Raw genomic sequence first — 20,512 nt, forward strand, 5'->3', positions numbered from 1 at the left:
CTGCTTATATTCTCTTCTGTATCTTTAACTAAGCTACGGGCCTAAAAATTGTAAAAGTCTGCAATAGCTGGGCACAACAATCACAAAGTTTGGATCAGCTGTAAAAGGTTTAAAAAACAAAATAAAAGTGGAAGAACACATTTTTAGACTCGAAAAGTGAGCAAAAGTAGCTGGAAAATCACAGTGTAATCTATTTTTTCAGTATATGATTTTAACTGAACACAAAAAGCTTCTTTTATTTTCCTGAGAAAGTCGATGAGTAAAAATTAAACTCCCCTGGTTTCCTTCTCCCTTACTGGTTTGAATCTGAAAGACAAAAACAAACCGGAAAGCTCAACAAGAGTCAGGCTGAACAACGAGAACAAATTTATTTAGATTTGTTTCTAACAACCTGAAATTCTTTACTCTTCAATCACGCTACCGGCCACCGTAGAGGTGGATCTTGACAAATGACACAGTTTCCCAATAGTCCTTGTGTCCTTTTTCATAGACAACAAAAATGTACTTCTCATCTTCTACCGAGCCACTGTTCAGCGTTGTTATGCAGGAGTACGCACTTGGTCCTTCCCATATCTGGAACACTTCATTTTCCCATGATAACCCATTCGTTAAAGACCACTGTAACGTCAGATTCACTCCTGAGGGGTGGAGCAAGTTAGTTTGTTTATTCTGTCCTTTTGTTGTACACATTTTACAGACATTCTTTAAGTACGGAAGCCTATTGCTGTCAGTGCAAGAAAAAAATAATAAAGGAGCCGTATCACATGACATGAATGCTTGTCTTTATTATGGGATACTAAAACCTGTTACTGTGAGACAGTGTTTAATAACTCATAATAATGAGAATGCTCGTAACAGTAAAAGATAGACATCTCGTAGGATGTTTGAATCACCTCCAAGAGGAACGGAGGGAGAACATTCAGTCAGCGGGAGTCCTTTTATGCCTTTTAAGAAGCTGGAATTTGTCAGTAACCTTTTATTTTGAAATTGCAATGCTTAAATGAAACCTCTTTTGACACAAAAAGCCATTGTTCTGCAGTTTTCATCCTTTAACTTAGGCTGAAAATCAAAAACTGGAATAACCGACTCATTCATTCATATTAGAACATGCCAACATATATCACCATTTCACCATTACAACCTTTCTTGTTACTACGAGATAGTAAACATGCTAATACGAGAAACATTCTCATTACAACCAATTTAATAGGTTGTTATAAAATTGAAAGTTTTCCGTTAAAACAAGATTTATATCAAGTAATATGAAACGTTCTTGGTCTTACGGTACATTTAGCCTTTATTTTTTTCTTGCACTGGTAGAAATAGGCTTCCGGTATTATTGCAATGCCCCACAATAAATATGTGTTCTTACTATGTTGATTATTGGAGGGGTTGGTGAAGTACAGCACTCCATTTTTTTGCAGAGCTCCAGCTGCAACGACTGGATCCACCAGTTTGTAGTCAAAATACAGCTCATCCACAGGGAGAGTCAACCCTCCGTCCAGACTTCGGAGGACAATGCGACACCGACAGTGGTAGGTGTTCTGGTTGCGCACGTTGATCATAATGCTGCCATCCGGCATTTCAACTGGCTGCAGAAAAAAAAAGGGTTAGATGAAGTGATGGTGATAAAAACAGAACAGTAATGCAGCAAAGAGAAAAATTATTAAATTAAATTAAAAACACAAAACTATGAATGCAACAGTTATATTTGTCCACTAGAGGGGGCAGATACCAATTCAAAGTAGAAATAAATAAGGTTTTCGGGTGTTCACGATAGGGAGCCTCGCCCATCTACTTCTGCAACATGGGTCCCCGAAAGAACGAAAAAATGAATGCAAGTCAATGGGGCTAAAAGCTCTATTTTCTAATTCCGCTTGTTTTGTGCCATGGATTTCACATATGATGTCCGTGAATTTTAAAGAAGCATTTTGATACCAAGAAAGCGCTTATTTTCGAACGGGGGAAATGCTATTTTAGGTTTTGTGTGAAAATAAGTCTACGACTACAAATGCGCTTCACAGAAGTGACATCATCGAGCGAGACACGGAGAAAAAAAGAGGGAAATGGCTGTAAATTCAGCAAACTTCAAATCCTTCCCACAGGAGGAAATAACCACCATAAATTTGGCTATTTGGTAAGTTGCAGCTATGCTAGGGGAGAGGAGATTATGTGGTGATGTTACATGTGCGACGTGCCAGTGTAGTCATGTTAATTACGAACTTTTACAAGCTGATAAATCTCAAAGTATGTGACTGGTGTGGTCGAAACATCCATCGTTACTGTTAACAGATTCAGTGACTGATGATGGTGCTCCCAATTATTACTCATTCCTCATAGGTGTGTTTGTCATGTGATCATGCCATGTGCTCTCCTATTTAAGCTGCACCTGTACCAATAAACGATTGATTGAGTGTTCTCATTGCATCTAGACTCCAGTCATGTTTGTTCTCTCCAGACACAAGCAAGTTTAGGCCAGTATCTATTTGGGCTCTGTTTAACAAGTTATGGGCCCAGGCTCGTTTGTGTTTGTGCAAGTTTGTGTGAGTAGCCACTGCAAGCCAGTTTGTTTGCAAGTTTTGGAGTACTACCACCATGAGCGAACGGACAAGCCACATTGGTCCCGCCTTGTGTTTGATGGAGATGAAAAAAACTACGAACTGTGGGAGACAAAGTTTTTGGGCCATCTGCGGTTGCAGAAATTGAAGGACACAATTTTAAATGGGCCTGATGAGGATGCGGATGCAGAAGCACAGGCTGAGGATGCAGGGAAGAATGCTGAAGCATATGCTGAATTGATTCAGTTCCTTGATGATAAAAGTCTGTCCCTGGTCATGCGAGAGGCTGCAGATGATGGGCGTGGTGCACTCAAGATTTTGCAGGACTATTATGCTGGCAAGGGGAAGCCCCGCATTGTTAGTCTGTACACAGAGTTGACTGCCTTGCAAAAGATGAGCAGCGAGAGTGTGATTGCCTTTGTCATACGGGCTCACAGCGCTGCAGAATGCTGGAGAAGTATTGAGTGATTGACTATTAGTTGCAATGGTTTTGAAGGGCCTTCCAGAATCATTTAATCCTTTTTCCCTTTTTATCACTCAAAGTGAAGAGACTCTCTCTTTTGCAGACTTTAAGACAAAGTTGCAAAGTTATGAGAGTACTGAGAGTATCCACACAAATGTGGCTGATGACAATGTCTTAGGGGCCTGGGCATCACCAAGGAAGGCCTGCATTCCAGCAGAAGCAAGGGCACGGGGTACTGAAAGCAAGGAAATTGAATGTTTCCGTTGTGGCCAGAAAGGGCACAAGGCAAGACGGTGTCATCGTGGTCAACAGCGGTACAGCCAAGGAAAGAATACTGCATGGCAGGGAGGACGGAAACAGCAGCATCAAGATAATGCATGTGGGGTGTATGGAGAGACGGACGACACCTTTATCTTCAAGCTGGTGACCAGTGATCGTCGATCGAAGGGTAGTGTCACCAGAAAAGGGTTGATGGTTGACACCGGTGCAACATTGCATATCATCACAGACCTGACCAAGTTCAAGAGCTTCGACGACTCATTCCAGGCTGAGACGCACTGCGTAGAGCTGGCAGATGGTACGAGGTGCAAGGGGGTTGCCGAGCAGAGAGGGGAAGCAGAGGTGTGCCTGGCCGGCAACAAGGGGTGGCACCTCGTAGCTAGACTGAAACAAGCACTGTATATCCCCACTTATCCCCAAGATATCTTCTCTGTGAGAGCTGCAACTTCCAACAGGGCAACGGTGATCTTCAAGGAGGGTGAAGACATCCTGCAGTACAAAGACGGTACATGTTTTGTCATTCATGAATATAACATACTGATTTATTTGCCTACTAAGCCACCGAACAATGACTGTGATGATACATGTATGGGTTGTCATAATATCCAGACGTGGCATGAGATTTTGGGACACTGCAATTTTGACGATGTCCAGAAGTTAGAGAGCGTTGTAGTTGGTATGTCAATAAAGGGCAAAGTATCCAAGCCTATGCAATGTGATGTGTGTGTTAAAGGCAAGTTCACTCAGAGCAGGAACAGGAAACCTGATGTGAGGGCCAAGTCAGCTTTAGAGTTGGTACATGCAGATTTGGCACGCCCCATTGATCCTAAGTCCAGAGAAGGCTATAGGTATGCTCTGTCCTTTATCGATGACTATTCAAGTGCAGTGTTTGTGTACTTTCTGAAAAACAAAAGTGACACAGTGGAAGCCACAGAGCGGTTCTTAGCTGACACAGCCCCATATGGTAAAGTAACATGTATCAGATCTGACAATGGTACTGAGTTTACTGGGCAGGGTTATCGAGCACTACTTCGTAAGAACAGAATCAGACATGAGACATTAGCACCATACTCACCACATCAGAATGGTACTGCTAAGCGGTACTGGAGAACTCTTTTTGACATGGCTAAATGTATGCTCTTGGAAAGCCAGTTAGCAAAGGAGCTATGGCCATATGCAGTACAGACAGCAGCAGTGGTGAGAAATAGATGTTTCAATAATCGTACCAGACAAACACCTTACTTTATGCTGTCAGGAAGGAGACCCAATTAGTCCAGGATGTAGAAGTTTGGTACTGTATGCTATGCCTATAGACAGGACAGGAAAAAGCCAGACCCAACGTCTGACAAAGGTATTTTTGTTGGCTATGACAAAAACAGTCCAGCCTATATGGTCTATTATCCTGACAGTAGAAAGGTGATGAAACACAGACTGGTGAGGCTCATCTCAAATGATGGAAAGGAGACTGTTGACATGTCCGATGATAATGAAGTTTGTGTATAGTACAACCAGACCTGACCCTGATGAACATAAGCAGTTCGACATCCCAGAGACTAGGCAAGACCTAGATAAGATAAGCCTGCAGCCGGCTGAGGTCAAGCCAGAATCAGTTTCCCCACAGAGATACCCTAGAAGAGAGAGAAGGAGAACAGACTTCTATGGGGTGGAGATGGATCAGGCTCAGATCAACATTGATTACTGCTACAAGATAAATTTCCAATATACCTCAAACTTTCAGAGAAGCCGTAGCTCCATCCAACTCAAGAGAGTGGGTAGATGCAATGGATGAGGAGATTAAATCATTGAGGGATAACCACACATTTACTCTGACCACCCTACCTGAGGGAAAGAAAGCAGTGGGGGGTAGATGGGTGAATTCTATCAAAAACAATGCTGATGGATCTGACAAGTACAAAGTCCGTTATGTCGCCAAGGGGTATAGTCAGGAGAAGGGTATAGATTATGGAGAAACCTTTTCTCCTACCGCTAACCTTACCGGTGTTAGAGTGTTAATGCAGAGAGCTGCTCAAGAGGATCTGATTCTCCGTCAGATGGACGTTAAAACAGCTTTCCTACATGCACCGATTGTGAGATTTACATGAAGCAGCCAGAAGGATGATGTAGTCTCAGACAAATGAAAAACTTGTGTGCAAACTTGAGAAATCATTGTATGGACTAAAGCAATCAGGTCGAAACTGGAATAAAATGTTACATGACTATCTGTGTGAACACACCTTTGTACAGAATCCAGCAGACCAACGTGTTTACAAGAGAGAAACAGAACATGAAAAAGTAGTAATATTGATATGGGTGGATGACTTGATTATTGCTGCTAGTGATGAGAGCCTTAAAAGCTGTCAAAGAAATGCTTGCTGAGGAGTTCCACATGAAAGATTTGGGAAGACTGAAAACTTTTCTAGGTATCTCTTTTTACCAGTGTGATGGAAGTGTGACTATGTCACAGCACAGTTATGGTGGCAAACTGCTTCAAAAGTTTGACATGCAGGATTGTAAAACCTAGGTCGACACCTTGTGAACCGAAATTAAATTACACTGATGGTGATGAAAAACTGCATGATCCCAGGAAATATAGAGAGGCAGTGGGAAGCCTGATCTACCTGACCACATGCACTAGAGCTGATCTGTTGTTAGCAAGTTGTCTCAGTATTTTAGTGAGCCAACAGAAAAGCAATGGACAACTGTAAAGCATGTACTGAAATATCTGAAAGGCACAAAAGACAAGATCCTCTGTTACAGGAAATGTGGTGAAGGGTTAAGCTTGTTAGCTTACAGTGAAGCAGACTGGGCCGGTGATGCGAATGACAGACGGAGTACATCTGGTTATTGTGTTAGCCCATGTAGGAATGGTCCTCTGATTTCTTGGAAGACCAAAAAGTAGCCAACTGTTGCATTGTCAACATGTGAGGCTGAGTACATGGCATTGGCTTACACCATGCAAGAGTGTTTGTATTCGACTCAACTGCTTGAACATTTAAACGATTATCGGTGTGATTTGCCTGTTATCTTTGAAGATAACCTGGGCACAAATATGCTGGCAAAGAATCCTGTTCAAAGACAGAGGTGCAAGCACATAGATATCAAATACCAGTTTGTGAGATCAACTGTTAACAATGGTGAAGTGTTTTTGGAGTATTGCCCAACAGATCAGATGGTAGCTGACCTTATGACTGAACCAGCCACAAAAGGGAAACTACTTACCTTTTCCATGTTTCTGTTTGGGGAGCAGCCAAGCAAAGATGATGTTCCTGTGTTTGTTTTTGCTTTGTTGATTGTGAATAATGTGTGAGCAAGCGGGGGTGTCAACGGATTCAGTGACTGATGATGGTGCTCCCAATATTCATTCCTCATAGGTGTGTTTGTCATGTGATCATGCCATGTGCTCTCCTATTTAAGCTGCACCCGTACCAATAAACGATTGATTGAGTGTTCTCATTGCATCCAGACTCCAGTCATGTTTGTTCTCTCCAGACACAAGCAAGTTTAGGCCAGTATCTATTTGGGCTCTGCTTAACAATTACTTTTGATTTAAACTGCAGTATAACATACGTGTGATCCAGGGCGTAAGGCTGAGCGGATTAGAAAATAGCTCTTTTAGCCCCTCATTTTTTCGTTCTTCCAGGAACCCATGAGCCAACCGGAAAGGGAGGAGACTTGGGCTCCGTATGGTATGAACCAAAAAGAAGAATGAAGGATGATAATAAATAAATAAATAAATAAATAAATAAATAATCCCGGGGGGTGGGGGTGGGGCCGGGTGGGGGGTGGGGGGGGCAGGATTAAACTGGCCAGAATAAGATGTTTCTTTGAGTGTTTACATAAAACCAGCAGAGTAGCATCATACTTGGCACTCATCAGGGTTAAAGTCCAGAGCTTTCTTAGGCTGGTTGTAAGGGATGCTCTTCATCGCTGCTCCATTATACCAGTTCTCTCCGTGGTCGTCACTCAGGATGCAAAAAACACCGTCTCCCTCTATCGTCCCATGTCCACAAACTACCAACCTCCCCTTGGCTGGGTGGTGTTTCTTCTGTAGAGGAAAAAAACACAAATAGGGTTCAAATTTTAAATTAGACATGAGCTCACTGCTGAGATGAAAATTGTGTTTTATTCAACATCCTAATTTGTAAATTATCTTGTGAATACTTTTAGTTGTGTCGTATTTCAATAGTCACAACAAAAATTTTGATGAATAGTTTGTTTTATCAACTAAAACATTACATACAGTTATTTCTGCCACACTATATTACTTTGTAGATTTATGACATCATTAAGAAAATCAAGGTCATGTGGTCTACATTTGAACTAATTATAATACAATACAAAATAAGCTCCTGTCCATGTAGTTCACTGCCTTGGTATCAAACCATTTTCCCACCTGGATCCCAAAGCCCGGTCCAGCAAGGAAAGCTTTAACTCCAAGCTGGACCGACAGGTTTCTGGGCATGCTCCAGCTGAGGCCGTCATCCAGGCTCTCCACCATCATGGTGCTGGCTGGGCTGCAGTGGTAAAGGTGGAAGCAGTGGGAGTAGATCAGGATTATTGAACCAACTTCTTCGTCCACCACCACAGAGCCCAGGTTCAGCCCATCACTGAGGTAGTCATCGTTCACTATGAAGGCAGTTGGGGACCAGGTGTTCCCTAAGGAAATGATGGAAAACGCCAGCTTGATCCTTACCTTATTAATAAAATAGGTCACAGATCAGGTGTTTCTGCTACATTTCATCCAGATAAAAGATGTTTTTAAAGAGACAATGTGTAATTTCCCTGTTACTCTCTGGAAATATCCATCAAAATGTTGTTGAAATTGAATTAAGTGATGCCTTGTAACATATAACCATACAAATCAGGTCGAAAATACATAGGAGCAGGTCTAATGGCACCAGAAGGTATCAAACTGCACAAGAATTTGGTTTCACACACAGGTCAGATTTGCATTTTCGGTGCCGTGACGGCTCATTTTTTCAGACCTTCCCCCAGCGGCCAGACTGGACCAAGGCGACACTACGGACTGACTGGCCGGCTGAAATTACGCCTACCGCCTCTGATTTGTGAGAAGAATGAGCCAGTGGGGGGGGGTTGGGGGTGGGGGTTCCCGCATGCGCGATTCATTGTCATGCTAGATGCTGTTGAGTAAACTCTGTCTGTAGCACGGAGCTGCCATCCCAGAGCTGCCTATCAGTGTGGGAACGGGAGAATAGCATAGCTGTCTTTGTTTACCTTATAAGGGACGACACCACAGACTTTCCCGCGTGTATTACATGCCGCCCACAGGCTCGGGGATTTCTGCATTCCTGAGAAGTCCCTCGGATTTATATGTGAACACTACACCACCCGTTCGAGACCGAACTCACGCCATCCAGTCCGACCAAACCTTGATCTTGCCGACGCTAAATTGTAAGCGCCATAAGTCTCTGGGCGACACCATATTGAACGCCATGTTTTCTTCTACGGGAGCCTGTGAGGACAAAATGCATTTACTGATTTGTAACAAATGGTTACAAAACTTTCACCATTCATAAACATTGTTGTTTTACACATTTACTGCTTCACTCGTTGCCAGTGATGAAAGGGAGTCTGATGTGCTTGTCCTTTTGCTGGAGGTTGTGCTCTCAGGGATTTTTGACCCTAATGGCCCTCCGTTGGTAAGGCACTTATGTACTTTTTTTAAATGTTCTTTAATGCTCATTTATTTGGCAGACGCTTTTATCCAAAGCAATGTACAATTGTTAACCTACAGGGGATGTTGTGATCTGTGGGGGAAACCAAAGTACCCAGAGGAAACCCATGCATGCATGGGGAGAACATGCAACTCCACACAGAAAGGCCACAGCCAAGTTTTGAACCTGCAATCTTCTTGCTGCGAGGCAACAGTGCTAACAACTGTGCCACCACGCAGCCTCCTTTCGCCAGGGAAAATACACACAATCACTTTAAAGACTCAGGTAAATAAACTACCTTTATTGGTGGACCGTCTCATGGCGATAAACTTTGCTCCAATGTCATCGAAAGACAACTTCCTGGCTTCACTAAAGGCCAGCAAGCTTCCATCCCGGGTGAAGGTGATGAGTGGGATCCTGAAGGTGTTCACTTCCCCCTGAACTCCACTCACCCACAGAAGCTGCTCCTCGTACACCAGGGGATCAATCTGAACAACACGAGACAGGTAATCCCAGGTAAAATAACAAGGCTAACAGATGATGTACCTGGATTACCACATGTAGCAGTAACCAGTTTGGGCTGGTGTGTTACCTTTACCTGTAGCATTACAAACACAGAGGCAGTCTGGTGGGCAAATTGAAACATGTAGGAGTCTTTAATTTTTCAAATCCTACTGAATATGAAGTCAAATCAAATTATTTTAAGAAATGTATCAAGATGCTTCACAGCAAAGCCTGAAACCATGATTATGCCTCCACCATGTTGTGCAATGAGCTGCAGACACATTTCCCCCCCTGTTCAGTAATACAAATTTTATAAACAATCATATTAAGATTAACCACTGCATAATTCCATGTTACCTTCGATCCAGTTTTTCCATTTATTGCTAAAATGAAACAATCCCATGTAAAATCTATTTTTTAGCGGATTATTTGTCTTTTAACTACAGATCCGACCAACTTCTCGTGTCTTTAATGTATTACATAGCTTCTTCCAACCTAAATGAAACCTTTTATTCGCCTCGACTAACTTTGTTGCTTGGCTGTATTATCCGTCTCTTACCTGAGACTTGTTGGTACAGACACACAACAGTACCGAGAGAAAAACAACCTGACTTCCGGTTCCAAAGAAGAAAAAATGCTCAAACTTCATTTTGAACTTGACTATCAAACGAAAAAGAGCTGAACGTCAAACTACGGCGGAAAAAGCAGAAAAGAAAGTAAAGTGACCCGTACACATGGACAAAGAACTAAATAATGCGGTGTCAAGTGACCAACGTGTGTGGTCACGTGACTGCAGTCACCTGCCAAAATAAAAGCAGAGGTATTATAGTAGAAATTTTGCAGATGTTCATGTCATAAGGTTTGACATTTCTTGCCGTTTTAAACTAATGTGTTGTAATAAATCATTATTTACATTATTAGTAAACTTTATTTAAAAAATATAAATATATTTTCCCCCCAGATGTATGTAGAGATTTGAAAAACTGGTCTTTTTTATGTGTGTACATAAATATTTATGGAAAATGTGAAATAGAGCAGTTTATGGATTTGTGTTAAAAAATAAACTTTCATTCATTCATTCATTCAAATGTAATTTTCTACAGTACTGTACACTTTTAATGGGAGTAGTGATGTAAAAACTTTTGGTATTTATTGTTATGATTGATATTTATTAAACCTTAATAATACGCCTTTTTCACATGTACATATCATTGTGGGGTGTAATGATCACTGAAATAACATTTAAATAGACAACTTTGAGTATCCTGTTTTTAATTTCTATATTTGCATGACTTTTCAGATATAAATGTTTTATTTTGAGGGAAATATTATGCAGTTTGCACAAATAATGAATAATTTGCTGCATGGCCTTAGTTGGTGCTTTTATAATTAGTATTTGCTTTATTCTTTTTAAATTCACAGCCAAGTTCATGTTATTTTCTTGTAGTGGCACCATGTTTCTGTATTAGCAGGTTTGGATATTTAACATTCATGTGTTCAGCAAAAGTAACATGTTTGTGGTCTTGGCATTGGTCTCGCTGAACTTCTGGATTAATGTGTGACAGTTCCAGTAAAGGTGCAGCTTGATGCCAAAGATAATAAAGAGTCATCCTAAAAGTTAATGAAAACCCAACATGCCATGTGTCAAAATGACAAAAACATGTATTCTTACTAAAAACACAGAGATTAGAAATAGGAATTAATAAGTTTAATTTTAAAAATTGCTCTTCCTCGAAGAGATGACTATACAGTTTGCACTTCCTGTGTTTAAGAGATGATCTGAAACCACATTCCTGCAGTCATGAGGCCCAGCTGATCTGAGTCACAAGCTAGAGAGAGAGAGGGAGAGAGAGAGAACGAGCTGAACACGTTTTGATGTGAGGATAACTTCTGTAGCGTTGGCTCCTCAGCCCTTTAGGAAGAATGTTTCAGGAAAATGAAAAACGCTCCAGCTTGTTCTGTTGATGGGATGAACTCTCATCTAAATTACAGGTAGGACAAGACCACTCCTGTCAAAACTTCTCGCTTCATTTATGCAGGTTTTCTTGTTTGATCTTATTTATAGGTAAGTAGCTTGAAAATCTAACAGGAAGAACATTTTTTGCATTATTATATGACTTAGTTTTATATAAAATCACCCCCAATTAAGGTGCTTTTGCTGCAGAAAGATCTTCATAGGTTTGTTGAAATAGCATGTTTATCCATTAGAGTTCTGCTGTACTTAAAGAGGAAGTGACGTACTGAAAAAGCCTATTTACAGCAGTTGCAGCAGGGGATGTTAAAGTATGCTGTTTTAAGGTGTCGTGTTTACAAGCTGTGTGGCAACAAAGCGTTGAAGATGTAGCTTTAGATAGTTTGCAGACTTCTGCTTGTTTTTGTGCAAAAGAAACAAAATAACTGCGTGTCAGTGAGGCGTGACAGGCAAGGAAGTGAAAATGAAAGAAAAAAAACTCACAGGGTGGAGTTTGTCACACTTCACTGTCAAAATGCATCTCCTTCAGAGGTGACGGGGCAAGAGCGTGTGATAGAACCAGATGCACAGTTGGACTGAGTTTGGTTTATCTTTTCTGACACGATTGTATTTAACATACACAAATCAGGGGACTGACCTCCGAAGCTGTGGCTGAACATTGATGCAGCACTCTTTCTGTGCATTTACAGCTCAGATTTAAAATCCTAATTGATAAAAGAGCTCAGTGTGGTACACTAACCCTAATAATGTAGGGTTTGGTAAATTGAGTGCTTTAAGAGCTCTATATCAGGGGTGTCAAATATGTGGCCCGCGGGCCGGATCTGGCCCGCAAGCGGGTTAAATCCGGCCCGCGAGATGGTTGTGTAAACTATATTTTCATACTTTACAATGTAGAGTGAAAATAAATGCATCTTTGTGAGCAAGTTTTCTCTGTAATGAGTATAAATAAAACAAAGCTGCTCTCAAGGCTCACACAAGAACTTGAATCACATCCTGAAGTTGGCCGCCACTCAGGATGTGACTTCTGATATTGATGTGCTGGTGAAAGCTAAAAGATGTAAAGTAAAATGAGTCAAATATACTTTAAGTGCTGCATGAAACTGATCTAGCCATGTGATCTGTAAGCTCTGAATCACTAAGGAATGTTTTTTAATTGATTTATTAATTTTTATTTTTTTCAAATTTTCAAGTACACTTCAGGTGTTGTACTTGTACTATTTTGAATACACTGTCCTCAGGCTCCAGCCTTGTTTTATATTGATTGTATTAAAACAAAGAAAACAATCTGAAGTTGTTTTTAATTTACCGGTCCGGCCCACTTGGGACTAGATTTCCCTCAATGTGGCCCCTGAGCTAAAATGAGTTTGACACCCCTGCTCTATATATACTACCTCTACTTATGACCAGTAAGCTGTGATACTCCATCTAAATATAGAATATCAACCCAGCTTGGTCTTTACTGTGTTTATCAATCAGAAGATTCTAGGTTTCTTTATTTATTAAGGGATTGATTCAGAAAAGAGTCAGGTTTATGAAAGTAAGAATTTATTTTACCAACAATTAAAACGTGACAAGTTAACCAAGCATTTACTGTGATGTATGAAACCTATGTGTGAATGCGATGTTATCAGAACTTCCGTATCTAGGAGAGCGTTAAGCCATGAAGTTGACGCTATCTGCGTGTCTACTTCACCCATTTTCGGAGACCCTCTTGGTGGATCCGAAGGTCAGAGAGGTGGGATGACCTCTGGCACCGGAGGGCTGTAGAATACCGTGGCACCGACCCTTCAGTCCAGAGACGTCTCGGGTCACGACAGATGGATGGAACCGCGTGTCTGGGACTCTGAAGGAGTCTAAACAATATCAGCTTGTTCTGCAGGAACTGTTGCTGTATCAGCTTTGCAGGTGCAAAATAGGTTTTGACGACGTGTCAAAAGCTTTGATGGTTAAAGAGGGTTTTGCTTCAGATGGCCGGTCTGAAGCTTTCTCTAGAACTGAGGAACCACCAGAGTAATCTGGTTTTAATGTTCTCATGTTATAATTTGTGTAGCCAACCAGAGGTTGACAAGTTTGAGGAATATTACCAAGTTTCTCAGAAACACGCCTTCTTTGATACCGGACGCTCTGATCTGGGTAAAGGACTATTTATGTGTCACGAGTTTAACCTTACTTTGTCCTTGTGTGAGTGCAAATGGTTATGGCCTTGTCACATCAACGTGCTGAAACATATTTCAATCACTGTAATCATAACATAACGTTCATTTATTTCAGATCACAACATGCCCTATAGGTTATAAATTGTAAGTCGCTTTGGATAAAAGCGTCTGCCAAATAAATAAACATAAATAAATAAACAAACATTTCAAACATCAATCATTGAGCACAGATTAATGAAACATTTCATTATATTATAATTATTATAAGTAGCAATAAACAAACGTTTATTTAATGATTATCTAGCTTATAAGTTGTAGAAGTTCATACCTGATTTAGGAAATCATTCTTTGACTTAGCAACTAATCCGGGCTGCGAGTGTTCCTTATATGGAGGCATGAAGAATCCTGAAAGATTGGATCTTGAGGAGAGAATGTTATTGTTGACATTTCGTTATCTGTGTTCAGAGCTGCAGGCTCTGAGCTCCAGCTGGTGGGATGGAAGCAGGCTGATTTAGAGAGGACACATGCAGTCTCATGTCTCCTTGTTGACCAGATGTTGAAACAAACAGTACCTAACACTGACCATTGCAATGTTACAATAAATTTAAGACCTCTGTGGTGGTGGTACCCTAACCCTAATAAATTTAAGAATTCAGTGGCAGTGGTAGCCTAACCCTAACTAATAAAGTGACAGCCTTTGTGAAAAGCCCTGCTCTCTGAAAGCAGAAGTAATCTTGTTTCCTGGTGTTTGTCATGCTTCTTTCATGCTAAGGGAACAGTGAGCCAGCTTATCAGACAGGTAACCGCTGGCCTTTTTCTAAAAGTTATCTGGCACAAGCCCGATTCTTGAACTGTGGAAAAGTTCAACCTTTTTCATGCAAACAAGAGCTCAGCAGCTTGGATGTTTCTACTTTGAGTTTTTGCATTCTTTAGAATAACCATCATGGTTTGAAATAAAGAGGTTTCATACTGGGATATCTGGTGTTGCCATGCATGCATGCATGATCTGAAATAATCAGCAAATAATGAACCTTTGCAAGATATCTGGCTGTTTTGTTGTTGCACAAACTAAAAAAAACTACAAGTGTTTGATCTATTAGAACATCACAGTTCAAGGCCTAAAACTCATTTGCCGAACATAAAAGCTTCTTCTAATATGTGGGCGGCAAAACCCAGTGGAAATGCAAACCTGTGCAGGTTTGTGCTTGCTATAAAATAATAAAAAATACATAAATAAACCCCAAACCACATCCAACAAGTTTCTCCTGTTCTAGCCTGGAGATGTGATTCAGCCGCATTAATGCACGTTGAACTGAGGACAGAAATTAAAAGGAAATTTAACAACGCTGATCAACAAGACAATTCAGAGAGCTCTTTGGGACTGTGTGAGTGTGGATGGAGAAAATAAAATAAACCAAGAAAACACCAAACCACAGAAGAGGCCCTGTTCAGTTATGAACAGCATTAAAAGTATTAAATCAATGATTTGATCTGAATAATACCATCATAATTTATGGTTAATTGTGCTTCACAGTATCCAGGCTTGAAATCAACGTCTTAGGTTTTACTGGAGATAAATAAAAACACATTAAACTGCTTTAAACTGGGAAAACCTTAAAATACCACTATTATTAATTAACGACTAGTTAATGTAACCATTAAGATGAATATTTTAGTGTTAACTCTTGCTTTCTTGTAAAGATTTTAACTAATACTATTATTTTTAGAGATTGAAAAGCATTTATTTCCTTGTTTATTTAAGAGGCTTCATGCCAATGGTGATGTTTTTCTTCTCCTTCAGCACATGGTGACATCGGGGATGATGGAGGCCTGGGACGGGGATCACCAGGTGATGGAGGAGACAAAGGTGGATGTCAGACAAACCAGAAGAGACCAATCAGCCAACAACAATACATCCAACTGGTCAAATGGTAACTAAAACTTGTTGCTTTTTCGTACATTTGAAGAAGAAAAAAAAAAAACGTTTATTTTAGAAATTTTTTGTTATTTTATATTTTATTCTAGTGTTTGGGTTTATCTTATGGCCTTTATACTAAATAATTGCACTTTTCTTGCTATCTTTTAGACTCAAAAAATCTGAAGAAACAGGCATGACATAATTTTATGATGAAAGGCTTCTTCTGTATGTTTAAAAATATATTTTGGGTTAGCTTTATAACTCCTACTTTCCCAGCATTTAGAGGATGCGTTTTTTTGTTTCTTTACTCTTTTGAAACCTAAGAGCACCAAATATGGCCTCATCCAGTAGTTTTATTTCATCTTCTCCGTCCTCTGTGTGGTCATAAGGTCAGTGTGTCGTGGCGATGCCGAGCAGCTCCATCCTAAACCCCAGGTTCGATCTGTCTCAGTGTCGAGGGAAGCTCCAGCAGGATGGTTTTGAGGTTGGTTCAAACTCTGACCAAAGAGGCCTTTCTGGCTGTTTTCACTGGCTGTTTGTATGCTCTGTGTGGTTTTATCACGGTAGATTCCTGTCACTGACATGGAGGAGCCTCTGAAAACAGCCCTGGATGTTTCCTCCATCAGGAGATACATGGTTTTCAATTCGGGGTTTTTCCACTTCCTACTGGCACCGGTAGGAACTGCCTTTATCTTTTCTATTTTTCAAGGGTTTTTAAAAAAAACTTCCTTCAAAATTTTGGCAGGTTTCTTGTTTTAAAGGGGACATATAACATTTTTCTTAGGTTTTAATAGTTCTATGATTGATTCAAAAGATGTTCAAGAAGTTCTTTTCACAAAATCTCCCCCGTATTAACCACTTTCAGCAGTTTTAGTCTTGACATTTTCCATACCTTCCAGAATGAGCCATTTCAGGGCTGTGTTGCTTTAAGAAAACAAGCAGAAGTTAGCCACGCCCACCCATACTCTGACTGGCTGCTATAAACCGTGTAGCTCCCATATCTGGTAACTGGTTCATGCTTCTCCGTCAGCTCCGCAAGGGACAGACACGCACGGATTGACGGAAGTGTTTTGTTCTCATACTTCTCCGTCTCCTGGAGAGTGTTGCAAAGCAATTGCCCGGCAGGACAGCAGGGGGCGTAGCACTGTTCTGTGGTATCCTGTCATGTATCGGTCCAAGATCGTGTGTTTATATTGTGTTTTTTTGTATAGAAGAGACTTTTTAACACGAACATATTTGTCTCTCATTCTCCTCCATCTCTTCATGCGCTCGCCACTTCTAAACCCACGTTTCCTGTCATTTCCGTCCACACATAAAACGCTTGCTGCCCATCTTTTCACTCCTCCAGTCACGGGGAATTAAACGTTCATATTTTTAGAGTTTTTTCGCGAGGTATTCTTCAAGCTTCTCCGTGTCTGCCGCTAGTTATCCTCGGCTCTCTTTGTGTTTTTGAGGGCGCAATGGCGGCGCTGTAAACAACAGAGGCGTCCTGACCAATCACAAGCTTGCGTTGTCCGTCTCGACTGACGGATGTTTAGAAAAGAGAGCTCGACTCCGTCTGTCCTTGCGGAGCCCTCCAGCAGGTCCGCAAGGACGGATAATGGTGTTGCGTGTCTCCGCACTGACGCAGACGGAGAAGCATGAATCAGCCCTAAGAGGGGCTTGGAGTAGAGCCGCTGCTGCTCCACCCGTAGCGACACTTTTTTCCACATGATAAGTGGTTGTATTCTTATTTCCCCGTTTGTGACATCACAAATGGGACCTTTTGAACACGGCTCATTTTAGCCACATAATTCCTAGAAAAGGAATGAAGTTTTTACAGACAGTAGAATCCCATGTGGCAGCACAAAAGTATGCAAAAGATAATTTTGCATAATATGTCTCCTTTAATGACCTAAAACATTCATTGGCTAAATGAAAAATGTTACATAGTGCAATTTAGAAATGATCTAGCAGTGAAAAGTTTTTTAGACACTTTTATTTAGAAAATCTAATTATTTCAATGACTTTGCTTCACCAGGTGATGTATGTGGTGGTGTGGTGTGCCGTCTTCTCCACTCTCCACCTCTACATAAGTGTCAGTGATTACTGGGTCCTCTGTCTCTCCGTCAGCCTCGTCTCTATCCTCCTCACCACCGCCATTATCTACATCCTCCATCAAAATAACAAGGAGGTAATAGGCGTGTTTGTGACGGCGGTGTGACATTTGGAGCTGGAGGATGTTACAGCTAGGATGTTCTCATGAATCATGAATGTCCAACTGTTTCTGCGTCAGATCAACATCAACATAGATGTTCGGTTGGTCCAGGTGAATGAGAGGATGATCAAATACAAGCTGCTGGTTGGTGTGGCTGACTGGGTGCAGAACTGCACTGGAAAAATGCAGGTTTGTCTTCTGAAATTAGAAATTGTTTTGTGGATAATTTTAGAACAAATGTAAAAGAGTTTAAGGTTTCCTTGAATATTATAAACAATATTTACTTACACATTAACTCCTTTCTAATTACGTTTTCCTGCTGATCCAGAGACAAAGTCAACTTTTTAAGTTGAATCTGGCTTTTTTTTTTTGCCAAATTAAATGAGTGAAGCCTAAAATGAATTAAATTTAATTTTGAAGAAAATTAAGAGATTTCTAACAAAAGTAACTCACCACTGAATGTGATCAGTGTGAGAGTGAGATCTACAGCTGCTGTCCTCACCTTTTTGTGTCTCTGTAGTTGTTCTTTGTGTACTGGGACATGTCCCTCTGTTTGAGGACACTGACTGAAGCTTTAGATGAGAGCTGCTTTGTGGCTCTCGAGACTCAGGTGAGTTGATGATTCCAGATGTTTTAGAGATTAAACTCATTTGTTAACTTAGGTAAAGGTTTGACAGAATGACTGAGTCCATCACGTCCTGTAGAACAAACTGGAGAGCAGGATGTCACATCTGGTCTTGGTGGCCAAGGAACCTCCTGTTGACCCTGAGGTCGGGGGCTCAGATGAGGAGCAGGACTCAGACGAAAACAGGCCTCTGCTGAGGAATGGGGACACGAGATGCAGTGCCTCATCCAGCCCTAGAGGAGGCGCTATACTCCCCTCTAACTTCAGTTTGGTCCCTGAGGCTTCTTTACCTGCTCAGGTGAGAATCATTTGGGTTCCTTTCAGTCAAAGGAGCTTCTGTACAGCAACATAAATGACACATCTGTGTCAAGTCTTTGTTCACAATCCTTCCCGCATCCATGCTTCCTGGTTCTTGAGCCAATCATATGTGAAAGAGGGGGTTGCACCATGCTGCATAGACATTTGTAATTAAACACCTGCAAGTCGGGCATCTTTTTAGTATTCCTCTAATATCAGTTAAACGAGGCTAGAGGCTAATGATGAGTTATCAATGCTAACGGTGAATTAGAAAAAGATAGTCGGCTCTGAAAAAATCTCAAGCTTCTTTTCTGTTTTTTGTTTTTGTATTTCTAGTGCACATGAAGAAATCGACAATAAAAGCTTTCTTATCTCTTCAATTACCCAATCTCAGGGTGAAATGTATTTACCTGACAACTTACGACTCGTCTTCACTTGTTATCTAGAATCTGCTGGCCCTGATCCGTAACTAAAACAGTTAGAGTGGGCTTGTTTATTTTGACACGTGAGCTGCAGTACCCAAATTTGACCACCAGATGTCATTCTTACCTCAAGCACCTTTAAATGGCATGTCTAAAGTAAAGATGATGTGCTTGGTTTGTAATGAAAGGAGAAGAGATGAGGACAAAAGCTGAGATGATAAAGATAGGTATGATAATACAAGTTGTGTCTGTTTAGAGCAAAGCGCAGCAGCTGCTGGTGACGTACAGCGCCGCTTACGTGAAGCTGCTGATGTCGGACAGGCTGTCGGGGCCGTCCCACCACCGCCTGCGGCCCCGGAGGAACCACTGCACCACCGCGCCCCTGTGCCTCTGCCAGTTCATCATGAACAAAATCATTCGGTGACAAAACCTCAGCGACCTGGAGAACAAACTGACTTTCCTTAATGTGAGAAAATAATCGCATTCATGATGAACTTCTGACTCTTTGGTTGTTTACATGCAGACACCAGCTCTGTGTTTGCCCCTCCTGGATGTTTGTTTGTTTGTTTGCTTCCTGCCAAACATTGTTAGCGGAGAGAACAGCGCTTGGTTCAACTGCTGGGAAACAATGTTTGTACCCGACAATCACAGACAGTTAAATTATTTGTATAAATAATAGATTTTTGGGGATTTTTTATCTACAGGATGCTAAAGCTGTATACGAGTGTTTTTATCCATGCTTATGCTTCTATATTCACTACACCTACTAGAAACTAATTATATTTATTTGGCAGCTGCAACTTTTCAGATTATAAATTTTATGTAGATGAGCATAAATTGTACGTATAAAAGTTTATAAAATAAAAGGTTTACAAGAAGCTGTTGGTCCGACTTTTTAAAAACTCCTCATTAATTCAAATGCAGGCGATAGTGAAGTTTTATGAAAAACATCATAAAAAATAACTCCTAGACTTTTGTCACAAATTCACATCAAACCACTTCTGGCCTTAAAGCCAGATGCCTTCCAGTGGCGGCTTGTCCATAGGGGGCGCTAGGGTTTCACTATCCCCAACATGATGGAAGAAGAACAATATACAAAGTTAAAAAAAAAAGTCTACAATATGTATCGACCTTATAGCCCCCATGAGCCCTTGTGTGAATTATGGATCTGACCTCCGGTCCAACATTTGTTTACATGCCATCTGTTTGTGCTAATCCACTTTTTATGGGCTTTCTAGATTTAGGTTTAACAGCAAAAACCTGTCAAATTCAACACCTCTACTGCCCTCTGGTGGAGGACCTAGAGGTGGTAAGGGCCAATTTTATTAACATTAGCCAATAAACAGATCAACTTTGCTGACTAGTTTTGATTTTTTCTCATCTTTTCACAATTCATGCTTTACATACCAATATTTCCTATTTTAAATACTGCTTTTGGTGTATTTA

At 40.9% G+C, this 20,512-nt stretch overlaps 2 protein-coding genes across 3 annotated transcripts; one reads left to right on the forward strand and one right to left on the reverse strand.

Annotated features, from left to right (window-relative positions):
- Positions 1-171: 171 nt before the first annotated feature.
- LOC107394512 (sialidase-1) lies at positions 172-10,256 on the reverse strand. The gene is made up of 7 exons (XM_015973481.3): positions 10,039-10,256; positions 9,274-9,463; positions 7,694-7,956; positions 7,163-7,345; positions 1,373-1,592; positions 392-638; positions 172-306 (listed from the first exon to the last, which is right to left on the reverse strand). Exons 1-6 carry the CDS (start codon positions 10,126-10,128, stop codon positions 418-420), a joined length of 1,167 nt encoding a protein of 388 aa, XP_015828967.3. The 5' UTR covers positions 10,129-10,256; the 3' UTR covers positions 172-306; positions 392-417.
- Positions 9,387-19,713, forward strand: tmem268 (transmembrane protein 268). 2 transcript variants are annotated; one of them, XM_054745064.2, is made up of 9 exons: positions 9,387-9,481; positions 15,409-15,538; positions 15,915-16,009; positions 16,093-16,200; positions 17,546-17,698; positions 17,801-17,911; positions 18,243-18,332; positions 18,427-18,645; positions 19,323-19,713. In XM_054745064.2, the coding sequence occupies exons 2-9, from the start codon at positions 15,412-15,414 to the stop codon at positions 19,488-19,490; spliced, it is 1,071 nt and encodes a 356-aa protein (XP_054601039.1). In that variant the 5' UTR covers positions 9,387-9,481; positions 15,409-15,411; the 3' UTR covers positions 19,491-19,713. The 2 variants fall into 2 exon arrangements, with proteins under 2 accessions (XP_054601039.1, XP_015828971.1); XM_015973485.3 differs by lacking the exon at positions 9,387-9,481 and adding an exon at positions 11,332-11,471.
- Positions 19,714-20,512: the final 799 nt, after the last annotated feature.

This window comes from Nothobranchius furzeri, chromosome 19 (assembly GCF_043380555.1).
Source record: "Nothobranchius furzeri strain GRZ-AD chromosome 19, NfurGRZ-RIMD1, whole genome shotgun sequence".
Lineage (NCBI taxonomy): Eukaryota > Metazoa > Chordata > Actinopteri > Cyprinodontiformes > Nothobranchiidae > Nothobranchius > Nothobranchius furzeri.